The 22,883-nt window shown below is 37.0% G+C and overlaps 1 protein-coding gene across 1 annotated transcript; it reads right to left on the minus strand.

Annotated features, from left to right (window-relative positions):
* Positions 1 to 1,765: 1,765 nt before the first annotated feature.
* Positions 1,766 to 22,878, minus strand: LOC104565001 (zona pellucida-binding protein 1-like). Its single transcript, XM_088533375.1, has 10 exons — positions 22,797 to 22,878; positions 17,077 to 17,256; positions 16,607 to 16,729; positions 15,274 to 15,414; positions 12,221 to 12,439; positions 10,410 to 10,486; positions 7,969 to 8,122; positions 4,847 to 5,008; positions 4,169 to 4,241; positions 1,766 to 2,111 (listed from the first exon to the last, which is right to left on the minus strand). The coding sequence occupies exons 1-10, from the start codon at positions 22,876 to 22,878 to the stop codon at positions 1,766 to 1,768; spliced, it is 1,557 nt and encodes a 518-aa protein (XP_088389501.1).
* Positions 22,879 to 22,883: the final 5 nt, after the last annotated feature.

Consider the following 22,883-nt stretch of genomic DNA (forward strand, 5'->3'; position numbering starts at 1 on the left):
TTCATATTTTATTATGAAGAAAAGTTGATAGCTCTGGGCCTATTTTGGTAAAGCCCCCTTGGGTAAATATCTTCACTTGGACTAGTGAAGATTTGCAGGACATTGGGCTCAATGCTTGTAAAATGACAATCAAGCTTTATACTAGTACCTTACTTCAGTGAAGAAATTCATTCATTTTTATTGTTTTGTACATTTCAGAATCTCTTATTGGATGCAAAATTATAAAGAATCTCAGTATCTATATTTAAGTGTCATTTTAAATATTGCAGTATTTGCATGTTATCTAATGAAATTTATTCTTTAAATATGTTTAAATGTCTATACAAACAGTATGTTTTATTACTTATTGTATTTTATGCACCTGACCCTAGTCAACATGAAGTATTTTATATCAGTATTATAACCAACGTTTGAAGTATATACAAAAAACTTATTTTTGCCAAAATGCTGAACTATGAAAGAAAGCACTGAAAACTCTTTGAACATATATATTACTGTAGCATGTCTGTAGCAATTATTTTCTGCTAATTCTTCTCAATGCAAAAGTATTAAAGCTTTTATTTTAATAAAAAAGAAGAAATCTTTTTTTGACCCTTCTTGTATGGTTATAGGCATCCACAACTTTGATTTGGCAAAGACATCTCTCACCATTCTTGCTGCCTCTTTTGGATCCCTTCTCTCACTCTTTTCTAGGCCGTAAGTTCTCGGAAGAGTCAAATTTTAAAAACAAACCCCCTCCTTGAGTGTTTCCAAGACCTAAAAGGTTTCTGTGCTGCACAACACTGTAGGAAGAAGGGTACTTTTTCCTTAGCACTGAAATACTAAATGAAACCTCATATGTGGTGATTTATGTTATGGAGCTGAAATCTCTTCCTATTATATTTGAAGATGATCAATTCTACAAAGATCTGATGCAATCAACATTTGCATTATTTAAGACTGACTTTGTATAATTGGTATGATGTATGTAAAGCAGATGAGATTACATTGACCATTGATGAAACATTGATGAACATCAATAAACCAAAAACTTTCTTGTTTGTAAAGTGTTCAACACAAATGCTGCTAAATGGAAAGGTCTAGAGGGTATGTGCATTGAAAATCTCATTTTAGATACAATACTTTGAAAGTTTTGACTACTGAATCATTTTCAGATTTTCTTACGAACACTGTTAGCCTTCATTTATATATCATTTTTTTCAAAATGATAAAATAATGAATGCTTCCCCTTTTAGACCATCTTTTTTACAATAAATATATTCAAGTCTTTAAAATATACTTTAATGCTCTCTGCTTGGATATAATTCTAATTTAAATCACGAGAAAGAAATATTCTTCTGTGGGCATAACATAGCATCAGTATGTTCTTTGTCTTCTATTTAAACTCTACAGTGATAGTAGGGGAAAAAAAAATCTTAAAGTAGTCTATTATTCTCAAAGTACTTGTATTTAGAAACAGTGGCATATATTTTAAGCACGTCTGGATTTAGGTCGTTACTGCTACAAAACTGAACTGCATTGAACTTATCCTTCTGCCTTCTTCAACAGCAACAGTCATTTTCAGAAACAGATTAATGCTACACATTTTGAAGGAGTCTTTACCTAAAGGACAATAGTAAAATATTTAAAGAGGAAAAACTGTAGCTTTTCCAATAGATGGTCAGAACTATACTGTTATATATTCTTTGAACCCCTAAAAAAAAATCCAATTCATTGTATTAACAAATGTCCAGTAATCAGACCTGCTTTTTAAAACAGAATAATTTTATTCTTCTCCCATAGTAGTCTGTGAAGCACCTTCCTCAAAGCTGCTTTCTGCTTCGTTTGGCCAACCGTAGTTAAGGGAGCGATCTGAGCTGAGGGGTGTTGATGCTTCTGTAACTGTGACATTACTTAATAATCTTCGAGATTCTTCATGGAAATAGTCACCCTTGTGTTTTGGCAAATGCCGCTTTCTGTCACTTCTAGCAGGGCTCCTCAGTTTCCGTCTTTGCGCTTGGATCTCGGCATCGGTTGCGATATTTGCAAAGGTTTTCACCTTAGTTTTCAGTTCCGGCTCTGCTTCGACGTACCGGGCTGCCAGGCGCCTCCTGCAGCCCGGCTGCGTGAGCCTGGGGGCGAGAGCTCTCGTTAGGGCCTGGGCTCGTGGCGCAGGGCCCTGCTGCCCTGTCTCTGGCTGCACGGGCACTGGATACCCCTTCTCACCAGCGCTGATGGATGGTGCACGTTTCCTACTGCTCTTCCACTCACAGATTCTGCACTGGGGTGGTTAGTAGTGCTCAGTGCAAATCCATTTTTTAATTAACTTCTGCATTGTAGCAGCAGCAGTAAATATACATTAAAATGCATTCACAGAGCTAGATATGTGTATCTGTCTATCCGTCCCCAGTATCACACTGTCTCTCTCTCCTCCTTTTACCCAAGCATACTTGGGCATTGCAGTTTTTCTTTGTTTTGTTGCTGCTGCTGCTTTCCTCCAGGAGAACCTACCTACACAATCGCTGTCCTGAGTTATGAGCCATTTTGAAGCATAAAAACTATGTCGAGCAACTTTGGGGAATGAAGGGTACCACTACCCTAGCTACACCATCTAAGAACAAGAACAAAGAAACAAAAGTCCCATTCTGTGATGTAAGTAGTTCCTGTGCTAATGAAGTACCAAATTCTCCAAAGTCTCCCTGGTGGCCTGGAGGCTGATTTGGTGGGAAAAGTAGCTTTGCAGAAAAGAAGCCCTGGGAATGAGGGAGGTGGGGAGGTCCTGATGGACTGACAGCAGAGCAGGAGCAGCCAGTGGTGGGCAAAAGTTGTGGCAAAGGTGGGCTGCATCAGGCAGAGCATTGCCAGCAGCTTCAGGGAGGTGATTGTGTCCTGTAGCCACTAATTAACACTTTTCATTAGATTTAAAGACAGCTTGGAGAACAACACACTGCTGTAATGGGGAAAGATTTTTTCTTTACACTTCTAAATAATCCCCGGGGAAAAGTATTTTCTGTCTTTTGATCAAGTTTCTAATGCCGCTTTGTGGCATAAATTGAACAGTTCTAAGCCTTTTATATACACTTCAGCATGTTACATTCAGCACTGCTTCCTTATGCATTCCCATCACAGCAGAAGCACTGCATACTTGTAGCTTTACTAGAAAAAAAAATGCTAAAAAATAATTGAAGAACAGATGAATAAGAAGAGATGCTAGGATTACCAGAATGAAGACAATATTTGTAACTTTCTATCTGAAAGCAGTTTTTAACTTTCATTCAGTCTTCTGTCAGGTGTATTCTTTAGTGTGTTACACCTTACTTCTGCTTATTTATCTATTCTTCAATTATTTTTAATATGAAATCCCTATGCTCTTAATTTTTGCTTGAACTGAGGACCTTACTCACAGGGTTTCCAGTAAAACCTCTAGTCTATACAGTGCCTTTAGGAGAAAAGCAGGGGGAAAAGCATCTTAGCTACTATCACCTGTCTCATTCTGAAGATTTCAGGAGTTTCATGAAGGACTAGGTAGTCACAGACAGCTCATCTGCCTATAAGCCTTTCAATGAAAAGAAGTCCAACTGTGTTTTTAGAGGTATCTTGTATCTGGCAAACTTTTAGAGAGTAAGCAGAATTTTCAGCTAAATCCTCTTGAAAATAATAATGAAGATTGATCCAATTGTTGCAGAAAATAGTTTGATTTTCTTTTTCTTTTTTAAAAAAAAAATAAAATAAATGTCTTCAAATTTATTCTGACACAAAAGATATTTGACTTCTGGGTTCAAGACACAGACTGCTATTCTTAGTGTGCTTGGGCATATCCTCTACTGCACTGAGGGGCTGTACCCTGAGCCAAAGACCTGAATTACTGTAGCATTCTCCTGTTCCAGCCCCCACACACTGTTTTTTAGTCTGTAAATTACAGAGCACCAACATGCACTGGATGCAGGGAAAAAATCTTACAGGAACTGTTGTTTTGTGTGCTCTTGCCTGATTCTATAGTCCAATGTCAGATTCATTTGGAAAGGTTTCTTTCATACATTGTCAGTGAAGGATGCACAGGCATCCTATCTGCTAGCATAGAAATATAGAAATATAGAGGTATATAGAAATAATATTATAATGTAAAATTATAGGTGTGCATGATAGTTGTATTACATGCAATTTAAAAAAATGCCACAAATGTTCTTACAGCCACGATGTCAGTATGATAAGGATGACTCCAGTAGGGATAATCAAGAAAACTACCCAGATTTGCAGAATTCCTGAAAAAGACAGAGATTCTGGTGAGTGACAGAATGTGGAGCTGGGCCGGCAGCTGCCTCCGCTCTCTCTGGGCCCCCATGCTCAGCACAGATGAGCACAGAAAAGGGCTCAGACGTTCACAGAAACTTTTGAAAATTTAACTGGGAAGTATTTTTGTCTATACCACCCCCATGGTTTCACTTTTGGGCTTCGTTTATTTCCAAGTTGCTTAGAAATCAGGGGTTTGTGTTTTGGGTTTATTTTTGTTTTTTTTTTCCTCCTCTGTTGTGGAGGAGAACCCTTCTGGCATGGCCCTTCCTGTTAATCACTATGTGCAAATCACTATTCTGATTTTTCTGCTTTTCATATTTTTTCAGACTGTTTTTTTGTTCTTGAGTATATGCCTTACATGCAAAGGATCAAAAGGAAATAGGTCTAAGCATAGAAATGGATTGATTACCCACAATAAATCTGTTCCATGATACTGTGGGAAGACACCAACTACACCTCCCAATCCCATATTCTTTTACAATAAAAATTGAAAAAAAAAAAAAACTTCAGTAGAATTTAAGCTACTTCTATAATTGTTAATTCATTCTCTTATCATTCTTATTGTCTAACTTACTGTAACAGTCACTTGCCCTTTTGGCTCCTTTTCTATTAGTAGTATGTTGCTTTGGACAGCTTTTGCATGCAGTTTGCCCGTATTTTTCATTGTAAGATCCAAGTGGACAGAGAGCGCACACAGTTTTATACTCAGTACTAAATCTACCAGGTGGGCATGTTACTGTGGGAAAAAAAAGGAAACCACTATAAGAATAGAACCATAATAAAATGTAGACTTTAAAAATGAAATTATACTGATTATAGATTTGGATATGTGTTTCCTAAATTGGGATTGCGCTAGTGTAATTCTGGTGACCTGAGTCACACTAGCTATAGGAAAAGACTGTTGAATCAAACACTCTGGTACAAATTATTTATGATGTTATGCAAAATGCTGAAATTTGTTGTCACTTTTTACTTGGTTCTTACTTTAGAAAATTCAGCAAATCTACTTCAAGAAAGACCTCCAGGGTCTGACTTTGAATTGTAGGATAATACTGAATAATAACTTGCGGTTCAGAGCAAATTTGATTTCCACTGTCTTGAAGACTGATTCTAAAACTCAATTACACTTAGTTGAGAAGGAAGGGTGTTGTGAGGATGAACCCGTAGATTAATGAAATGATAATACTCTTAAATAAAATATATGTTTATTATATTTTATATTTTGTTGTATTAAGTGGAAGATGATGACAATAGAAGATAGAAGTCTTACGCTTATTTTGAAGAAATGGCAGTTTACAATCTCTAGCATGTCAAACCTGAGTTATGTTATATTTTCTAAAATGACATCTCGAAGATTTTTAAACGGGCTTTAAAGGAAACAATTTCCCTTCGCAGTTAGGTAGCAGAGTCATAGTGGTAACTATTGCTAGCGTGGTCTTCAGAAAACATATACATAGGAGCATGTGATATGTATATACCTATATCCTACATGTATATGTACATGTGCACATCACATGCTCATTTATAATCAGCAAAAAGATCAAGGTGCTAATTTCAAAAGCACAGATTCCTTCAGTGAAGAAACTTTGGTCTGGGTACAAAATAAAATCAGAAGAAAAAAAGTGTTTCTTATAGCTTGTAGAAATTTAGAATCTTTTTTTTTTTTTTCTGTTCACATCACTCTTCTATCTGACTTTTGATAAACTTCTATTTATATAATTTTCCTGGATAATGTATTTCAGTGCTGTAGGAAAAACTGATATAAGCATCATTTTTTTTCACAGTATAAACATTACAAATTTGTTTGTATTTGATAAGGTTTGTTTTCATTTTCCGTTCCATTCTTAGCAGAGCTAGACAATGGAAAACTATTTGTTCAAGGAATAACACGTTGCGTAGCAAGATAGGCCTGCATAGTTTTTCCCTACGCTTGTGTGTAACTAAATCGTAGAATCATTGCCAGTGCTACAGACTGGTTGAGAACAGTCTGTGGTTGAAACGTGATCACCTAAACTGCTTTGGGAAAAAAAAAAAAAGTGCCAGAAAGCACAAAAGAGTTGGACTTATGTTCCAAAAAAAAATGCGCTAAATTTTCCAAGATATGTTACTAAACATACTTCAATGAGTTCCCTGCATTGCAGCTGACCTTTCTGAGGAAAGAGTGCTAGCTTTTTTTTCTCTGCTGATTTCCAAAACCCTGAAAAGGCTGTGTTTCTGCTGAACCGTGTGCACGTGTGTTTGCCTGCCCACACAGCTTTTGTGCGGATCCTGCAGTAGCAGCTTTCTGTTTTCCCCACAGGCCTTCTTGGCTGTCACACTCAATGAAACTAAGATATGGCCAGATTTTTACTACTGGCTCTTATCAATCAATCAGCTTCATTTCCTACCAACTGCTATAAAATTCTTAAAATTACAGCTCTTTCACCAGGACTCAGTAGGTAAAGTTAATGTTCTTCTATCACTAGAGTCATAGCAGTTGTTTTCCATCAAGGCTTGTTCACATTCAACACAGTTTGGAGGACCGGGGAAGGGAGATAATAAAACACTGCTTAGCAAAATCTATAATGATCTGTGCTTTTAGCAATTTTGTTATGCATTTCCTGTAAATATATTTTAACTGCCTGTAATTTATATTTTTTAGACATACCACTGAATACTTTAAATGTTTCCTTACTGATTTACATTCATCTTAAACTTATATAAGCATTAGATATTATTATAGCTTTAATATTATCAATACTTGGTTGATACCAACAGTTTATTTTAGCAAAGAATCCAGACTTTTTTAGCTCAACAATCCTGCAATATATTATTCCATTCAGGCAGTCAGGGCAATAGTGTGACTTCTATATTTTAACTTGTGATCACAGGTCAATTCCCTCATGACAAGCACATTCTTCAGGACTATCTTACCCACTTGCTTTTCTAGCACAGCTTCAACTGTAAATAGAATCACAACTTCTAAAGTTTGGGGTTTTTTTTTTTTTTCCATTTTTACTGTCTTTTGAAAACTGTAGCATGACTGGGTGCTTCTACTCAGAGATGCTGAGTCCTGCTTTGCACACCAGTGACTTCTGTAGCACGCAGGTCCAGTTGACAGGGTCCATTTGACCAAGCATTTGCTGGGTCGTTATCCACACTGATGTGACACCACTCAAATGTTGCTGTTGCCAAGATAAAAATAATTTCAACAAGATATATTCCTTGGATGCACGTGGAATGTACTCTTTGGCCTGCTTAGAATCCAGTTCGAATGTATTCTTTTTTTTCAGTGAGTGAGTTAGTTTGGGGCTTCAGCAGGATAAAATAATTCTTTAACATACCAAGACCACATTTGAAACCTCCCAGTAGACATAAAACAAATCATGTCAAAATAACTGCTGGTGGTATGATGGACAGCAATCTGTGCAGAGATTGTGTAAATGAATTATATACATGATGCAGCTTATGCCATCTGTGCCAGGGTCTTCATATGTGTTAGATAAACTCTGTTTGTTACCTAATTTTTAAATGCCCTGGGGGAATTTTAAGTATCTTGGGATGGAAAGTTTGCCATCATCTGCTTCATTACAGCCTCCTGTTAGCATTAAAACATCATGCTAGCTTGATGTTTTCCATTTGCTAACCAGGAGGAAGGTAGTTTCTCCTGACAACAGTAATTAGATAGCTGTTTGGAAACAAATTCCTCACACTTACCGCAACATCCTATGCACACATCCCTGCTTACGTTTTTACCAAATCCTGGCTTGCAGTGGTCTGTCATCCAACTTGTAAGGCTTCCAGGAATATAATGCATCTGCTGATCGTTGGATCTCTGCACTCTCAAATACTGCTGAATCTTGGTATATGCCTAACAGCGGAGAAACCAATGACAGTGATTAAAACAATGACACAGCAGCAGGACAGAAAGAGCCATGAGAAGCCAGCATTGTGATTATTGAAAGAGAAATTCTACAGGAGGTGAGTGAAAAGAGGTGAGTAAAAAGAGGAATAGAACTGTTAGGGGGCAGATGTAGTTCTGATCCCATGGATGTCACCTTTTATCACCTTGCTGACAAATATGTGTTGCTGCTTTCTTGGAAGAGCACGGGAAGCAGCAGGGAAGCTCTTCCCAGACTTGCAGCACAGTGAGAGCTAAACTAAATAAAACTGTAACATGGAATACAGCCTTTTAAGAATATAGGATCTTTAGAGGTTGTGGATGAAAAAATCAGCCTCTACTGCAAGGGTTTTAAGAGATCTGTTCTTGCCCCCCTAGTTTTCCCTGTTCTACTGTTACAGTTTTACTTATCCTGTCTATACTGGTATATGATTCTCTTCTCCCACGTGCACTGGGCTACAACTGCATTTACTAGTATGCTCAGCTAGACCAATATAAACTCATAACTACCCTTGGACTGGCTTTCAGATTTACGAATGTGCATAAGTAATTGGCCTGGTTAGCTAGAGGCAAAGCTTACACAGGAAATGGAGGTCTTCAACTGGGGATTGCAAAATGGCATCAGCAGGTATATTTTCAAAACTTCATGTGAAATCAGCTGAGGTGTTAGGTGAGCTGAGAATATGCTCTGCTTTTCTTTTTCAGATGAAAGCAACTAGGTACCAACTGGTATGAGATTAATATAAACGATGGAGGAATAATGTCATAGGAGCTGTGGTATGTCCTCGCCCTGGCTGAGTTCTGCACGGCATGCGTGGAACTGATGGAGCTGCACAGGCTGAGTGCCACAGGTAGAAAGCTGCTTGGCAATGAAATATCGGGGGGCAACAGGGTGTCCAGGTGGACAAACTGACCCTAGGTCAGTGGCAGGCCCTTCTGGCAAAGGAGCCCAACTGCATGTGGGCTGTGTTAGTGAGTGTGTAGCTACGTGGCTGAACAAAGTGCATCTTTCTTATATTTATCATTTCTAAGACTGGAGAATTGTCCAGTATGAGGCTCTGCAGGGCAAGAAAGACAAGTGACAAACCAAAGAGAGTCCAGTGGAGGCCAGCAACATGATTTAGGGGTGGAGGAGACGAGAGGCTCCAGTGACATAGGAGGAGAGGCTGACAGAAATAGGCTTGTTTAGCTTTAAGAGAAGTTGAACAGGGGATATTATTGATGTCTTCAACTATCCAATGGGAGAGTATGGAGAGGTTGGAAACAGACTCCTCGTGGAGTTGCAGAGTGACAGGACAGAGGTCATGGGCAGAAATGGGAGTGTGACAGATTCCAATTAGATACAAGTTTTAAAAAAGAAAATCACCATTACAGCAGTCAGCACTGTAAGGGGGAGACCCAGGGAGGTTTTGGAATCTCCATCCTTGAAGATTCAGAACTCAACTGTTCAATACCCAGGGCAACCTCCCCCACATGGACCTGCTCTGAGTAGGGGTGACCTTCAGAGCTCCCTTCCCACCTCGGTTATTTTATGAGAAGGGCAGCAGCTGTACCAAACAATCTATGTAACAACTGCAGCACTAGCCAGGCATTCAGTGGAAAGCAGAAAATGTGCCCAGATGTCATCCTACATTTGAGTGCATTTGTTGGTCCAGTTGCAGTCTATTTCTTTTCAAAAAACCACCATGTTGCTGTCTTGCCCAGCAGAGTGGAGGGTATGGAAAACATAAATAATACGTAACAGGCTGCACCGAGTTTGAGAAGTTAATATATAAAACCAGTAATGTTCCAGTGAGAACAAACTGCGTAGTTAAAATGTATGACAGAATTGGAAATGACACTGTAACCATAACTGTTTTTAGGTTTGATAGGTAAGGAAGAGACCAGAAAGATAACAGGCAGAAAAGTAACAAGAGTTACTTTTTAGTTTACAGAGAGATTCAGCAACAGATCTTCAAAATAATCTGAGAATTCAGTGCTACAAAAGCAGTGCCACCTCCATCTCCATACTTATTCAGTTATTGGTGCTTCTGATGAATATCTCTTAAATCCAGCTGTAATGGTGTTCATCACATCATTACTGATCTCTAAAGTATTGTTATTTCTTGTTGTAATAAACATACAATTCTCTATGACATTTATTCTTGCATGCACGATTCCTTAACTATACAGGCTTTTAATACAATGACATAAGGATAAAAATGTATAGAGAGATCAAATTTCTAAACAAATATTTTCATATTATTTATAATTGCACCTTTTTGACACAGTTGGAGGAATTTTCGCAGTCTGAACTTTCACAAGGCTCTGTAAATGCCAATGCAAAAGGAAAAACTGAAAATTAACCAAAAGAGATCTTCAGTTAATACACATATTAAAAAGGATAAAGGGCTGTTACATTAAGAAACAATTTATGTTCAGAATAATTACAGATGAAAAATAGATCACCAATCAGTTTGCAGGTTCTGTTCAGTCCCATAGGTATTCTTATTTGTTCCCCACCTTTGTGAGATCAGGAAACATATCACATGGCTATATGCAATAGACACATACAGTACATGCTGTCTTGCTTTGTGATCATGACTGATGCTGCTGCTGAAAAGAAAAACTTAAATGCTCATACTGAGTTGTCTTTTTTTTATAAGTGGAAAACTGAAATTCCATTTAAAAGGGAACAAGCAGGGAAATTTGTATTCTAATATTAAAAAAGTATTTTGCTAGAGTATAAGTTTGATTTTTTAAGGCTACTACTATAACTTTGGTTTTCAAATACAAAAGGCAACCAAGGATGTGGAATGGACATTGTTTTGTTTGCTAAGTAACTTATATACAGTGCTGTCCATCTGTAAGTCCTGACACCTTCTGGAATCTGCAAAAAGCTTAAAAAGAGATCTTTAAACTGCACCTCCGAGGGCTGCATTCTAAAGCGCATCCCTCAGTGGCAGCTGCTTTTCCTCTGAGCTCGCAGCAATACTGTTCCTGCAGCGCAGGGTAATAACAGCAGCTCCTGAGTGCTCACAGCAGTCAGGTAACTCCCAACAACACTCTGTGAAGTAGAAAGAAAAAAAGCAACCAGCAGAAGTTCCTCTGGCACAGGAAAGCAAGTTGAAATATTTGCAGCCCATAATTCCTTGTAGGAATGGAGCTGCTGCCAGTGAGGCTGTGGTTCCTTTATGACTAACTGCAGATCTGTGTGCTACCGAGCGCAGCTGAGTGTTCACATAATCCAGATCAGAAACAGGCACGTGACTAGGTTCTCCAGATCTGGCCAGAAGACAACGTACAGTATTTAGGCTGCCTAGCTTTTATACTGGCTGCAAGAAAACTGATGCTATCATCTGCTTTATCATAAATACATGTTCTGAGCATGTGTTGTTAATCTGTCAGCTGGTGGGTGTCTTCTTTTTTAACAAATTTGAACTGGCAGTGTAAACTCAAGGTCAACATTTAGTATTTTATGGCTGTAATATTTTGCTGGACCTATAGTATCAATGAACTATAGCTTTAAGAGCTCACACAAGACCGTAAGATTGTAAGAAATGCAAGTATACAGCTCAAAACTACAGAGGTATTTCAGCTCAGTTTAACTGTCAGATTAGAAGTCATGAAGATAATGTAACTTAGGTTTTAACTCTGCCAAGCAATGCGGAAGATTGTGTGTCTTTGATCACTGAATGCTTTTAGTATAGTTTAAGACATCCTGGATCCTTAATTCTTCTGCTGCCCTACATCTCTTGCGCAAAACTTAAGAATTACAAGAAAACTTCAGCCACGTGATTTTTATGGCACTTCGAGAAATCTAATCTTTAGAAACATAAATGTTTTTGATCTCGCTTTCAGAAGACATGGTACTCTGCTGAAAGTACAACTGCGTTCTCTATTTAACTTACATGAGGCTGATTTTACATTATAAAAATTGGATATTCCCCATGTACCCAAAACATGAGCTCTGTGTTTTCACCTGGGTGCCCAGGGGTGTGTATATAAATGTTTTATTACAACAGCAGCTCTTTTTCTGTGTCCTTTGGAAGTAATTTGAGAAAAATAAAAGAAAAATATCAATCTTACCTACAAACTGGAAAGTAAGCTTGTGTGTTAGAGCTGCTATTGAATCCGTGGCTGCATGGCATTGCACATTCCACTGCTGAATTCCACACTGCAAGTCATGAATTAATTTCTTCAAGTCTTCTAGCAGTCGTTTTTCAAAGGAAACAACTGTGCTGGTTTCACAACTTCCTGTTTTGAATTCTGATGCCAGATGTAGGCTTCTCCCTGGCTTATGATACACTGCAAAAAAAAAAAAATCCCGTAGCTATCTGAACTCTTTTGCATCCAGTATTTGCCTCAACCTAGCTAGCTATTCATACTGTACTTAAAGCACTCCAATACAAGTATTTTGAATGCCTGCTTTCTTGTTCTGTATTGTACATAGTCTGTTTTCATTGTTTCACAACTAATTGCTATCATGGTAGGAACGGAGTAAATAGAGAGGTATGTGACTCTACGCACTCAATCCCAGTCTCACCCGTGTTTAGTTCTTAAATGAAACTCATTGAAATTACTGTTTCTATAGCGTAATTATATCACCAAACTGTATACCACCAGTGTATGAAATATTTTCTATCTAGGTTCAGAAGGTTACGATGGGAGAAACTGAGCAGGCAGAAAAAGTCAGAGAAATATAACATAATGTTTATTAACAAGGCCAATGAAAGAAATGGCAATAATCTCATTTCCTTTATCAATGTGTGATGCTTAGGATATACCATCACCAACAAGCTCAAGCAGGCAGGTCTCAGAATTATGCTAGGAAGTCAGAAGCAGCTTTGCTAACAACTGCAAAAATTTGCAGCAGTGCTAATTATCAGGGCAGGCCCAACATGGAACATGCCAGGAGCTAAGTTACAAGTCTGCCAGGTTAGCTGTGATGCTGAAAGAGCTAACACAATTCTACTATTTCATTATTTTGTCTGTTACTTTTCTTTCATAACAGTGGCCATTTGAAAATCTGAAATTAACTTTTTTTTTCTTTTATCGTTGAGTCTTTTCTAGTGATACAACTGAACCTGATGTTGGGTTAACCTACGTTCTTTTTAAGTGTTCAAACCATAGATGTCTATGGCTGAATAAGCTACCTCTGCTTCCTGCATAGCCCATCGAGAGAAATAAGCATTTTTAGTATGACTCATCTGGTGTAATTTAATTATCCAGTGTGGAATAAGAAATAATATGTTCTAGGAATGCCTGTCTAGTCAGATGGGAGCTGATCTACTGAGCAACGCATGGTGTATTTCCTCAACAGGAAACATAATCAGGATGCATTTAGTTGTTCCAAGAAAGATTTTTGCTTGAGTACTCAAAAATGCAAGGGTGCGGTTGAAATCTAGTCCTACACATGCCATGGTCATGGAGAGAAATTTCTCTTGGCAAGCGTTTAAAAAACTTCGCAGGCAAACAACAAGAATGTGGGAAAGGGTCAGGGACTCAGAAATTCTCTTTGAACCTGTCACAACACTATTACTCAATCAAGACGCTTTTGGTACAGAAGCCCTGTGTGAAGCCTCAGTGTTATTATTACTGTGATCTTTCTTGCTTTGATGATGTAAGGTTATACCTTGGATGTGATAAGGGTCCTTTAAAAATGCTTAATACTTTCGAATTCTAAAAAGCAGATTCTTGCAGCCAGTAATGTTGTGCAGCAGAGCAGGTGTTTCCTACCAGACCACAGTGGAAACATTTATTCTTAGCGCATGCATCCTTAATAAAGTTTTAGTGCATTCTGCAATAAACTTTAAAATATTACTTTACTATATCTTAATAATATTAGTTAATTTTAATATGTCAAAGTTTTCCATGGATACATTTTACAGCTTTGAGCAGCTAGAGAAATAAATGCTATATATGCTAACCTATTTGCTAGTCTCCTCTCTTACTTTGCACTTTTAAAATGTGGCTATTCACAGAATTTTACCATAATATCTTGTATGTGATAACAGTCCTATAAAAATGCTTAATACTTTCAAGTCCTATGGGCTGTAACTAAGAGTAGTCCACAAATCATAGCATCTTTTTGGCCCAGAGCTGTATTTGCTAGAGCCAGTAAACTAAAATTCCTAAAAGGAATATAACTTTCTTGCAATTAATTCAAAAGTACAGTCTTGGAAAGATGTATTTGATAAGCTGAGGAGCAGATCATGATCCTGTGGTTTTAAAACAGAACTTCAACCCTACCTCATATTAAAAACAAAGGATAGATTAAAAAGAGCAGCCAAGGCTGTATACCCCTCAGATATCCTGTAGGTGGCACCACAGCATCATTTTCATTACTACTTGAACCGCTCTCAGTTTGGAAGGGACTTTTTTTTTTCCTAATTCTTTTAAAAGCTAGCTATTTTTATGCATCTTCCAGTTCAAACTCTTGTTTCATTTTGTTCTCAAGATCAAGTCTGCATAGGCTTGATTAGGCGCTCTTGTTTGAAATAAGTTTACCTTTTCCTGTAAATGCCCTTCATGAAGTATCCAGAATTGTCTGAAGAGTGTGATTCTGTAGTAGATGGCCGGGCATGTCACTTTTGAATGCTTTTTAGGAAGCACACATGACATGAAGGACCTCAGGGGGGAAAAAGGTGCATGTGCTCTGAATATATAAACACCTTTAACTTGTGAACTTAGCAGCTGAAAACAGCCTGTACCTCTAACATCGAATATATGACAACTTCCTATGTATTATTTTCAAAACTGTATCTAGAAAGGGAATTTTAACTGGAATTTTGAAGAACTTAGTGCTATACATAAGCATTTAAAGGACAATTGGGCAACTATAGTCCTTTGTGACTTTAGCCTTCATAATCATTTGATTTTTTACTGGACAGAATGAGCTATACTCATAAAAATGTTTTGTTCTAAGTAACATAACCAAGTAACTGTACAAACAGCAAACATAATATCTATATATAATTTCATTATATTTTTCCTAGGAAGTTTTTTAAAGTATACATGTATACAGTAGTTATGTATAAGGATTTCTTTCCAATACGCTATTATCAAACAATCCTGAGGTAAGTACTGAAAATAATAATACTAGAATAAGTCAAAAAGCAGCACAATTAAACTTCACTTGCCATAGATCATAAAATGCACTTGTGTCATCTCATGTTTACCATTGTGTACATAGGTAACTTTACAGGTATAGCTTCCAGTATCACTTGCTTGAACGTTATAGAACTCCAGGTAGTCTGCTGTTAAAACAAGTCTTCCTGAGTCTAGAAATAGATATTTGAGATGCTATAAAATAAATAACACAACAAAGTAACATTTTTTGTTAATAAACTCTTACAAACTAAATGTTTAAGAACATAATGTTTGTTCTATGAGTTTCCAAAGCACTGAATTGATTTGTTTCTCTCTTCGTGTGAGTGTGCACGTAATGAAGGTGGCCAGCATTAATTTAATTCCCTAAAATTTAATTAAATAAATTTAATTCCTTAAAACGGCACAGAAGTAGGGTTTAGCTGCCCAAGGGAAAAAAATGTGATCCAGTCTCATTTTCTGATCTACTGTCAGTTTCCAAACTGTTGGAAGGGGCTGAAAGAGAAAAACAAACAAAACCTGATAACTGCTCATTTTGGGGCATAGGAGGAGGATGGACCCATATATTTTGAGGACATGCCTCCTGCTTCGTTAGATACCTAGCATCATGACAAATCATAAATCTTTCCTCACTAAATTTGAAATGTTATACTTAGCAGTCTTTGCTGAGACAGAAAATGCAAAGCTTTGCAGGGCACATATTATTTCTATAGTTTATGTTTTTTTTTCCCCTTCTTTCTTTTCTCTGGTTTTCTTCCTTTGGTTCCTTTGCGTCATTTCCGCTCTGATCTCTCTCATAACATAAAGTACATAAAGTTAACATAACTTTGAAAACATCTTCTATTATCTACTTTTTTTCTTCCGAATCAAATTGACACTGATCTTCTCTCAGAAGTCTTACAACCATAAGCATTACATTAATGCAGGGAACCGACTTCAAATCCTTAACTTCCTTCTAGCTAAACACAGTCCAATTCAGGGAGAAGTAATCACAAAAGTTCTACCCTTTTTTAACAAGTTTATATGTAAAATCTGAAGTCCTTGTTGCTGGCATGGCATCATGTCAAGCCATTCAAATGAGCATGCGTTTCCTTTTGATATATAAAAACACAATTCTCCAAAAAATGATTTTAAGTCATAATTTCAGGATTAGAATTTTAAAGCTATATAATTTTAATGGTATATACAGCCTTCTGTTTCTCTTCTGAATTTATTATTTTTCATTACAATCCACTTCTGTCTTGCAAATACAAGACATTTTATAAACTGCTTCTATTTTTGCAAATGGTAGCACAAAAGTGTGTATAAACCAAAGAGTAAATCAGAATGCATTAAATTAGCGTTAGATATTTAAAATATAATTACCTTTAGTTATCAAGCCAATGGGACCAACCCATTGATACTCTGGATCGTTTATTCCTTGCTTTAACAGCTTTTCAGTCAAGCATTTAAGAATTAAGCCTTTACTAAGAGAAACATACACTGGAACTAAAAAGGAAAAGCAAAACCATTAGATTCTTGAATTATAGCAGGAGATCAAAATGAATACTGAGGCAGTTGACACTACTATGAGACAGTCAATACTTCAGGGTGGACCTCTGTGTGAAATACAGGCCTTGCTGACTTCTATGTATGCATAAAAAGAGCTTTCATTTCTCATGTCATGTATCTAGCAGCCCTAATTCCATGGAATACAGAAATACAATCACTGCATAGGAAATAACGTGAGGGGAAAAGATAAAAACAAAACTCTCTAGATAATTAATAACTATAAATGTCAGGACATAGATTAATATAAATGAATAATCAGGTTTCTCAAGAAATATTTGGCTTACCAGTTGAGTTTTCTTTTCCAAGTATTTGATGAGGTGTTTGTGGAACATCTGGGATAGATGATATTTTCATGGGTTCAGAGAGAGCCACTGAGTCGTGCATTCTAATCAGACCTTCTTGTTTCAAGTGTGCATCTCCTTTCTTTGTGAGTTGAGTCTTATCCAAGAACTGAGAGCTTCCTGCTAATCAATACAAGTCAATCACGTTTAAAAACAAGTAGTGCAACACTAAAAAACTTAACAATCAAAAATAAATTTAAATCAGTTCTAGTCTCAAATATTCAGTATTTAGTATCTGTGATACTAAAAATATGTAATTTGGACTTTCTGTTTTGTGATGTGTTAGATGCTTCCTGTTCTGAAAAAAAGAGGGGATTACATCCTCTTTAAAACTCGGAAGGAGACTAGCGGCAATTCAAAACAGGTCTGCTACCCCTTCGTGGAATTAAACTGAGCTCCAGACTCCAGAAGTAGACAGTATTAAGTTGTATGCAAACACTTGAAAAGTTGACTACTTGCTGCCAGATTAGGTATGCGGATAAAACCCGGAGTTTGCGGTGACGGCTTTAGCTACAGGAGACGTGAAAGGGTTCTCTTTGAATTAAGTTTCAAAAAGGGAAATTTTAATAGCATTTACTGTCAAAGTATTGTCCAAGCAAAAAAAGCCTCCTTGAAAAGAGTAAGTAAAAATGCAATCATCCTAGAAATAGTCTGAAAGATAAAATTGCCCATTCACACATGTGAAATATAAGGAAATCAGTCCCATGCATATTAAGTACAAATCTCAAAACAACTCCAAGTCACAGCCGATTTCCACTGAGGCAGTTATTTATACGCTTCTTGGGTTGTATTTTTTGCAAGTGCAAATAAAATTGAAATTAAGCCAATTTTTTTTGTATTTTTCATGGTTACCTGCCATTCACCAATCAGGGTTTAATATTAGGATTGATGGGTACCAGTACTGTAAATCCACAGAAAGGTAGATAATGGATGATCAAAAATGACTGAGACCTAATGCTGGACAATATGAGCAATACAGAAACTATAACATGGATATATGGACACCAGAAGGACCTGAAGGATATTCAAGTTTCCTTCTGCCAAAGACATTAGATTTCTACCTGTGCTGTTTGATTAAAAAATGTAACTCTTACAGTTACAGTTTATTTGGCTAATACTTGAGAAAAAAAAAAAAAAAAAGTTTGAGGTCTTCACTGAATATAATCCAGGATCTATTGGTGTATCAAGAAATATGTATCCATTACTTTCATATGTTATTGTAATATGAAAATGAATGTGGAGATGAGTTTTCACACAGAGCTTTGAAGAGCTGACCCCTCTGTATTTGCTACTTGTCTTATAAATACAGTGTAAATTCAATTTTAAAATATTCAGTAGCATACCTCAAAATGCTCAAGTATTTTATACTGGGTACAAACACAGACAACCTTTGGTTAGCCTTACTTATCTAGTATTCTGAAATCAGAAACATAAGCCCATGTTTTGGCAAGGAAGAGGAAAAGGCCCTTTTTTGAGAAGCCGCTCCTATATCTTTTTGTCTAGATAGATTATAGTTGTGTTCCTCCTTCATCCATATTAACTTTTTTCTGCATGAGAAACTTATTCACAATTCCAATTTCTTTGATTTTAGTTTTCTGGGGGACATCTGATATGCTAGGTACTTTAAAACTGCAGAGTAATTCTACCCTAAATGAAGCCCTAAATGAAACTTAAGTGATATTTCTTCCTAACTCTTTATCCTGCAGCTTTCACTTGCCTTTCTTACTCTCCTACTACCTTATTGATCAGTAGTAAGAAAATATGATACTGACTTTATCTTTATGGGCTTGTATACTGGACTCTTTCTCTAGCAAGACTAGGAGATATTCTGAAAGCATACACACGACTACAAAGGCATAAAAAAATTAGAAAGTTAAATTCTTCATAAGCAGCCACCAAGATAACTTTTTATTATGTAATTTCTGACAGACATTGTATTTTTCGTCCTGTCTCCTGTAGCTACTCTTATAGAACAATTCAGTTTGCTATATGTCTATACAAAAAAACTTCTGGAAATACTGATCTGTTTTGGTAAAATTTGTCAGGGAGACAAGGGAAATAGAGGTCTTAAAACACACAGAGGCAACCAAGTAAAAGAAAGACCAAAATGCGAATGCTAATGAATTTGATCTTAAGAGGGTTTTTTTTTTTTTTTTTTTTTTTTTTTTTTACTTCTTCATATGATTCTGTGAATATGTCAGCTTGCATAACATGATTAATATATTTTTAAGAGGAGAAAGAAGAGTTTCAAAATTCTGCTGAGTAACATAACCTCAGTGGAAGTCAAGCAAGAAAACCCGACTTCTAAAACAAGATTTCATGGGCGGTGCTGTTTACAAACCTTCTTGCTCACTTTGTGCAATCAGATGTTCCCCAGTTTTCTTTTGTTCTCATGGCATTACCTGTTTCACTTCATGACTACTAAAAGAAGCCTGAAACACCCTTATTGAGTTAAGGATTTTTTTCTCTGTGAATTCTCCTTCAGCAGCAAGGCCTGCGCTTAAAACCAACTGGTTTCTTGAGTCATCGGTGACACACAAGAACACTTAGCAGGAACTTCGAGTAATTTTTGCACTTAGGTATTGTATTATAAATATTAAACCTTATTTAACATACATTTACTATATATATATATTTATTATATTAAACCTATATTATATTAAACCATTTAACCTCCTTAGGTCCTACTGCAACAATAAAACACGCTACCACGCCCAGAGTTTCTTAATTTCTGTTAAGACAAAATGTATCAAGTTCTTGGCATGAAAATAAGCCAAATCCATAATGATACTTTTTGTCACTAATAACTTATTAAGTTGTTTACGTGGACGGTTAATGGTAAACACACACTCACATACACACACACACATACATATACCCCTCTCCAGTTTTTAACCCTTGTGAGCAGAGGTTTGGTCTTGTCTTTCAGAAATGACACAATTCCAGACATCTAATGAAACAACAATCCAGTAACATCATCTAGGAGAAAATAAGGCAAAGATTGTGAAGTTCTCCTAAAACATGTCTAATGTAAAACTGTTATTTGAAAATCTTTAAGATACAGAGTCAGGAAAACAACCCAGAAAGGAACGGACATTTATCTCCACAAAGAGAAACCCTTGTCCTCTCCTTGCTTTTGATAGCTAATTATTTTACTATTTAGATGTTTCAGTCTGCAGCAGTTTCACGACAATTAAATATGGCACCTTTCCATTCAAACACAAATAAGCCTTGAAGGGTTATCAGGTTTCTCAGTGATACCTCATAAAAGGAACTACCTACAACTTAGTCCCAGAACATGAGATGGTCAAACACTCTAAATTAATACTGACAGTACAAAAAAGTAAAAGTAGTTTTTGAACAGCATTTTTTATAATAGATCAAACTCCTCAAATAGCAATTTTTAACTCCATTCAACTGAGGGCATCATGAAATAGATGATTTAATTAAAAAACATTAAAATAATAAAGAACTAAGAAAGCTTATGCAACCTGAGAATTTGTCACACAATACTGTTCATATTAATGAAGATAAATGTAAAGTAAAAAAATCACATATTCTGAAACAGGCACTTAAATTAAGCAGTTGTATGAAAAATATATAGCAGCTTATATCTTCAAAGGGCACCACAAACAAAAAATCGTGTTACACGTGTAATTATTATGTTTCTATGATGTAAATATTCCAAATATTTACAAAATATTCCTAACGCTGAAAATAATAGACAGGGAATCGAAGGTTAATTAAGTATAGATTTAAAAATTAAAGTAGCATACTATAAAAGATAAAAAGAAAAAAATACAACAAGAAGGTATATATTATATATGTTTGTGTATACATCTGTAACAATATATTTTTATTTTTATAAATTGTAGTATTTTTAATATTATGCAGAATAATTAACAAGGTCACAGTTAATCTATGAAGCTTATTCTAGAAATAAGATCTTCCCATATGAACAAGAGCCACACATTCACTCTGCTGTTGAATGTTGACTGCTCAGTACAAGCTTGGTTGTTGCTTTGTTTATGGCTAGTCTCACCAAGAAGGAAAAACATCTTATTAAAAAAAAAAAAAAAAAAGATAAAAATAGAGTTCACATTTGCTGATGGAAGACTCAGTTTTCTTTCCTTTATTTTCCCTGTCCCCTGTAGTAGTGTAAATCTTATAATAACTTTTATTAATTAGGCTCAGTATTTGGTATTTTTGCCAACTGAAAATAAAATCCAGATGTCCAAATCCACTGATATTAATACACATGTATCCACAAAGCATGCCCTCTTCCACCTTTTCTCCCCTTGCTTAGGTTTCAAAGTAGGCACAAAACCAGTAGCGCTAAATTAACTCTCTCCAACATGAAGAGCTCTTCAAATAGAACTGATGTAAGGCAAGGCTTTACAGCTGCCTTTCTAAAAGTTGGTTATCAAGTGCACAAAATGAATTAATGTTAAGTATCAACATCAAAAAAAAGCTACATACATACAAATATTTTTTTCTGTTATTTAAAGCATTGACTAAAGCTAGCCCAGGAGACAGAATACTCCAGTGTTTTATATTCTTATAGTTAGGTCCTTTTTAGGTAAGAGTCTAATTGAAAGTAATAACATAACTTACAGAAGGATACGTGTTATACTGTATCTAAACATACTTCTTTCCTGTGTAAGAGCTCCATTCACAAGATATCAGGATGAAGGGAATGGTAGAACTCAATGTTTTCAGTCAAATGTTCTGTCTATACAAGGTTATGAATATTATCTTAAAAAAAAAAGGACAGGGTATGCTGAGCAGGTAAGTATAAATCACCCCACAAATCAAAGAAAATGTTAGCATATAGAAATGTAGAATGTTAGCATGGATTCTGCTGGAAAACTCTGAATGGGAAAAATATTTTTAAAACACATAGAAATAGGCAGAATTCATACAAAAAAAAAAAAGGAAAGAAAAGTGTATGCTGAATGTCAGTGAAGAAAGAAGCACAAGTTTCCACCTTGATTTCTCATCTCCCAGTGTTCCAAAACTGCAGGCCAGATTCTCAGCAGCCTGTTGACTACTGCATTACTTAGAAGTGTTATCAGGCATTTTTCTTGTCATCTGGTTTTCAGAGGCAACACAGGATTTCCTTTGCAACTAACAGAAGTAACTAGAAGCAAACCTTAAAAAGGCGGGGAGGGAGAGAAGGGAGAAAAGGAAAAAAAAGAGAAAGAAGGAGAAGCGATAGCTGGAAGCCCCACAACACTAAGCCTGGAGCTGCCTGTGGACTGCAGCGCTGGCAGTACCAACAGGAGCAGCAGGGCCACTTCTCTGAGGCTAGGCAAACAGGAGCCCTGGCAGAAAGGCTCTTCAGACTGATTCTGACGAAATATTTAAATAAACAGAAGTGTGTGGAGAGCCTCGAGCAGAAGGGGAAGAGGAGTCAAAGAGCAGGAGATAAGCCAGGGGAGACGCTAAGATATAAAGCGGGTTCACCAGAGCTTTGAGAAGACACCGGGGATGAGAAGGGGAAACACGGCGGTCCTGGCGCACACGCGTGGCCTGGTGACCGCGCGGTTCGCGAGCGCCTTCCCCGACCCGCGCAGCCTCCCGCTCCCGCCACGTCCACCCGCTCGCAGGCCCGGCCCGAGGGGGCAGCAAAGCGCGGCCGCCCCTGCGGCGGCTCCGCTCACCGGCCGCCCCCAGCAGCAGCAGCAGCAGCAGCAGCAGGAGCGGGGCGGCCGCGCCAGGCCGCGGGGGCGCCGTTAACGCCATGTCGG

Source organism: Tinamus guttatus, unplaced genomic scaffold, assembly GCF_059628265.1.
Source record: "Tinamus guttatus ecotype Peru unplaced genomic scaffold, ASM5962826v1 Tinamus_guttatus_pri_ptg000497l, whole genome shotgun sequence".
Classification (NCBI taxonomy): Eukaryota; Metazoa; Chordata; class Aves; order Tinamiformes; family Tinamidae; genus Tinamus; species Tinamus guttatus.

Excerpts from the sequence above, each read along its gene's own strand:
- LOC104565001 (XM_088533375.1), bottom strand. The coding sequence starts at position 22,878 with ATGGCGTTAACGGCGCCCCCGCGGCCTGGCGCGGCCGCCCCGCTCCTG. Across the intron at positions 16,730-17,076 it reads TGGAAAAGAAAACTCAACTG|TTCCAGTGTATGTTTCTCTT; the intron begins GTAAGCCAAATA and ends TTTCCTTTTTAG. Across the intron at positions 4,242-4,846 it reads AAGGGCAAGTGACTGTTACA|GAATTCTGCAAATCTGGGTA; the intron begins GTAAGTTAGACA and ends TGTCTTTTTCAG.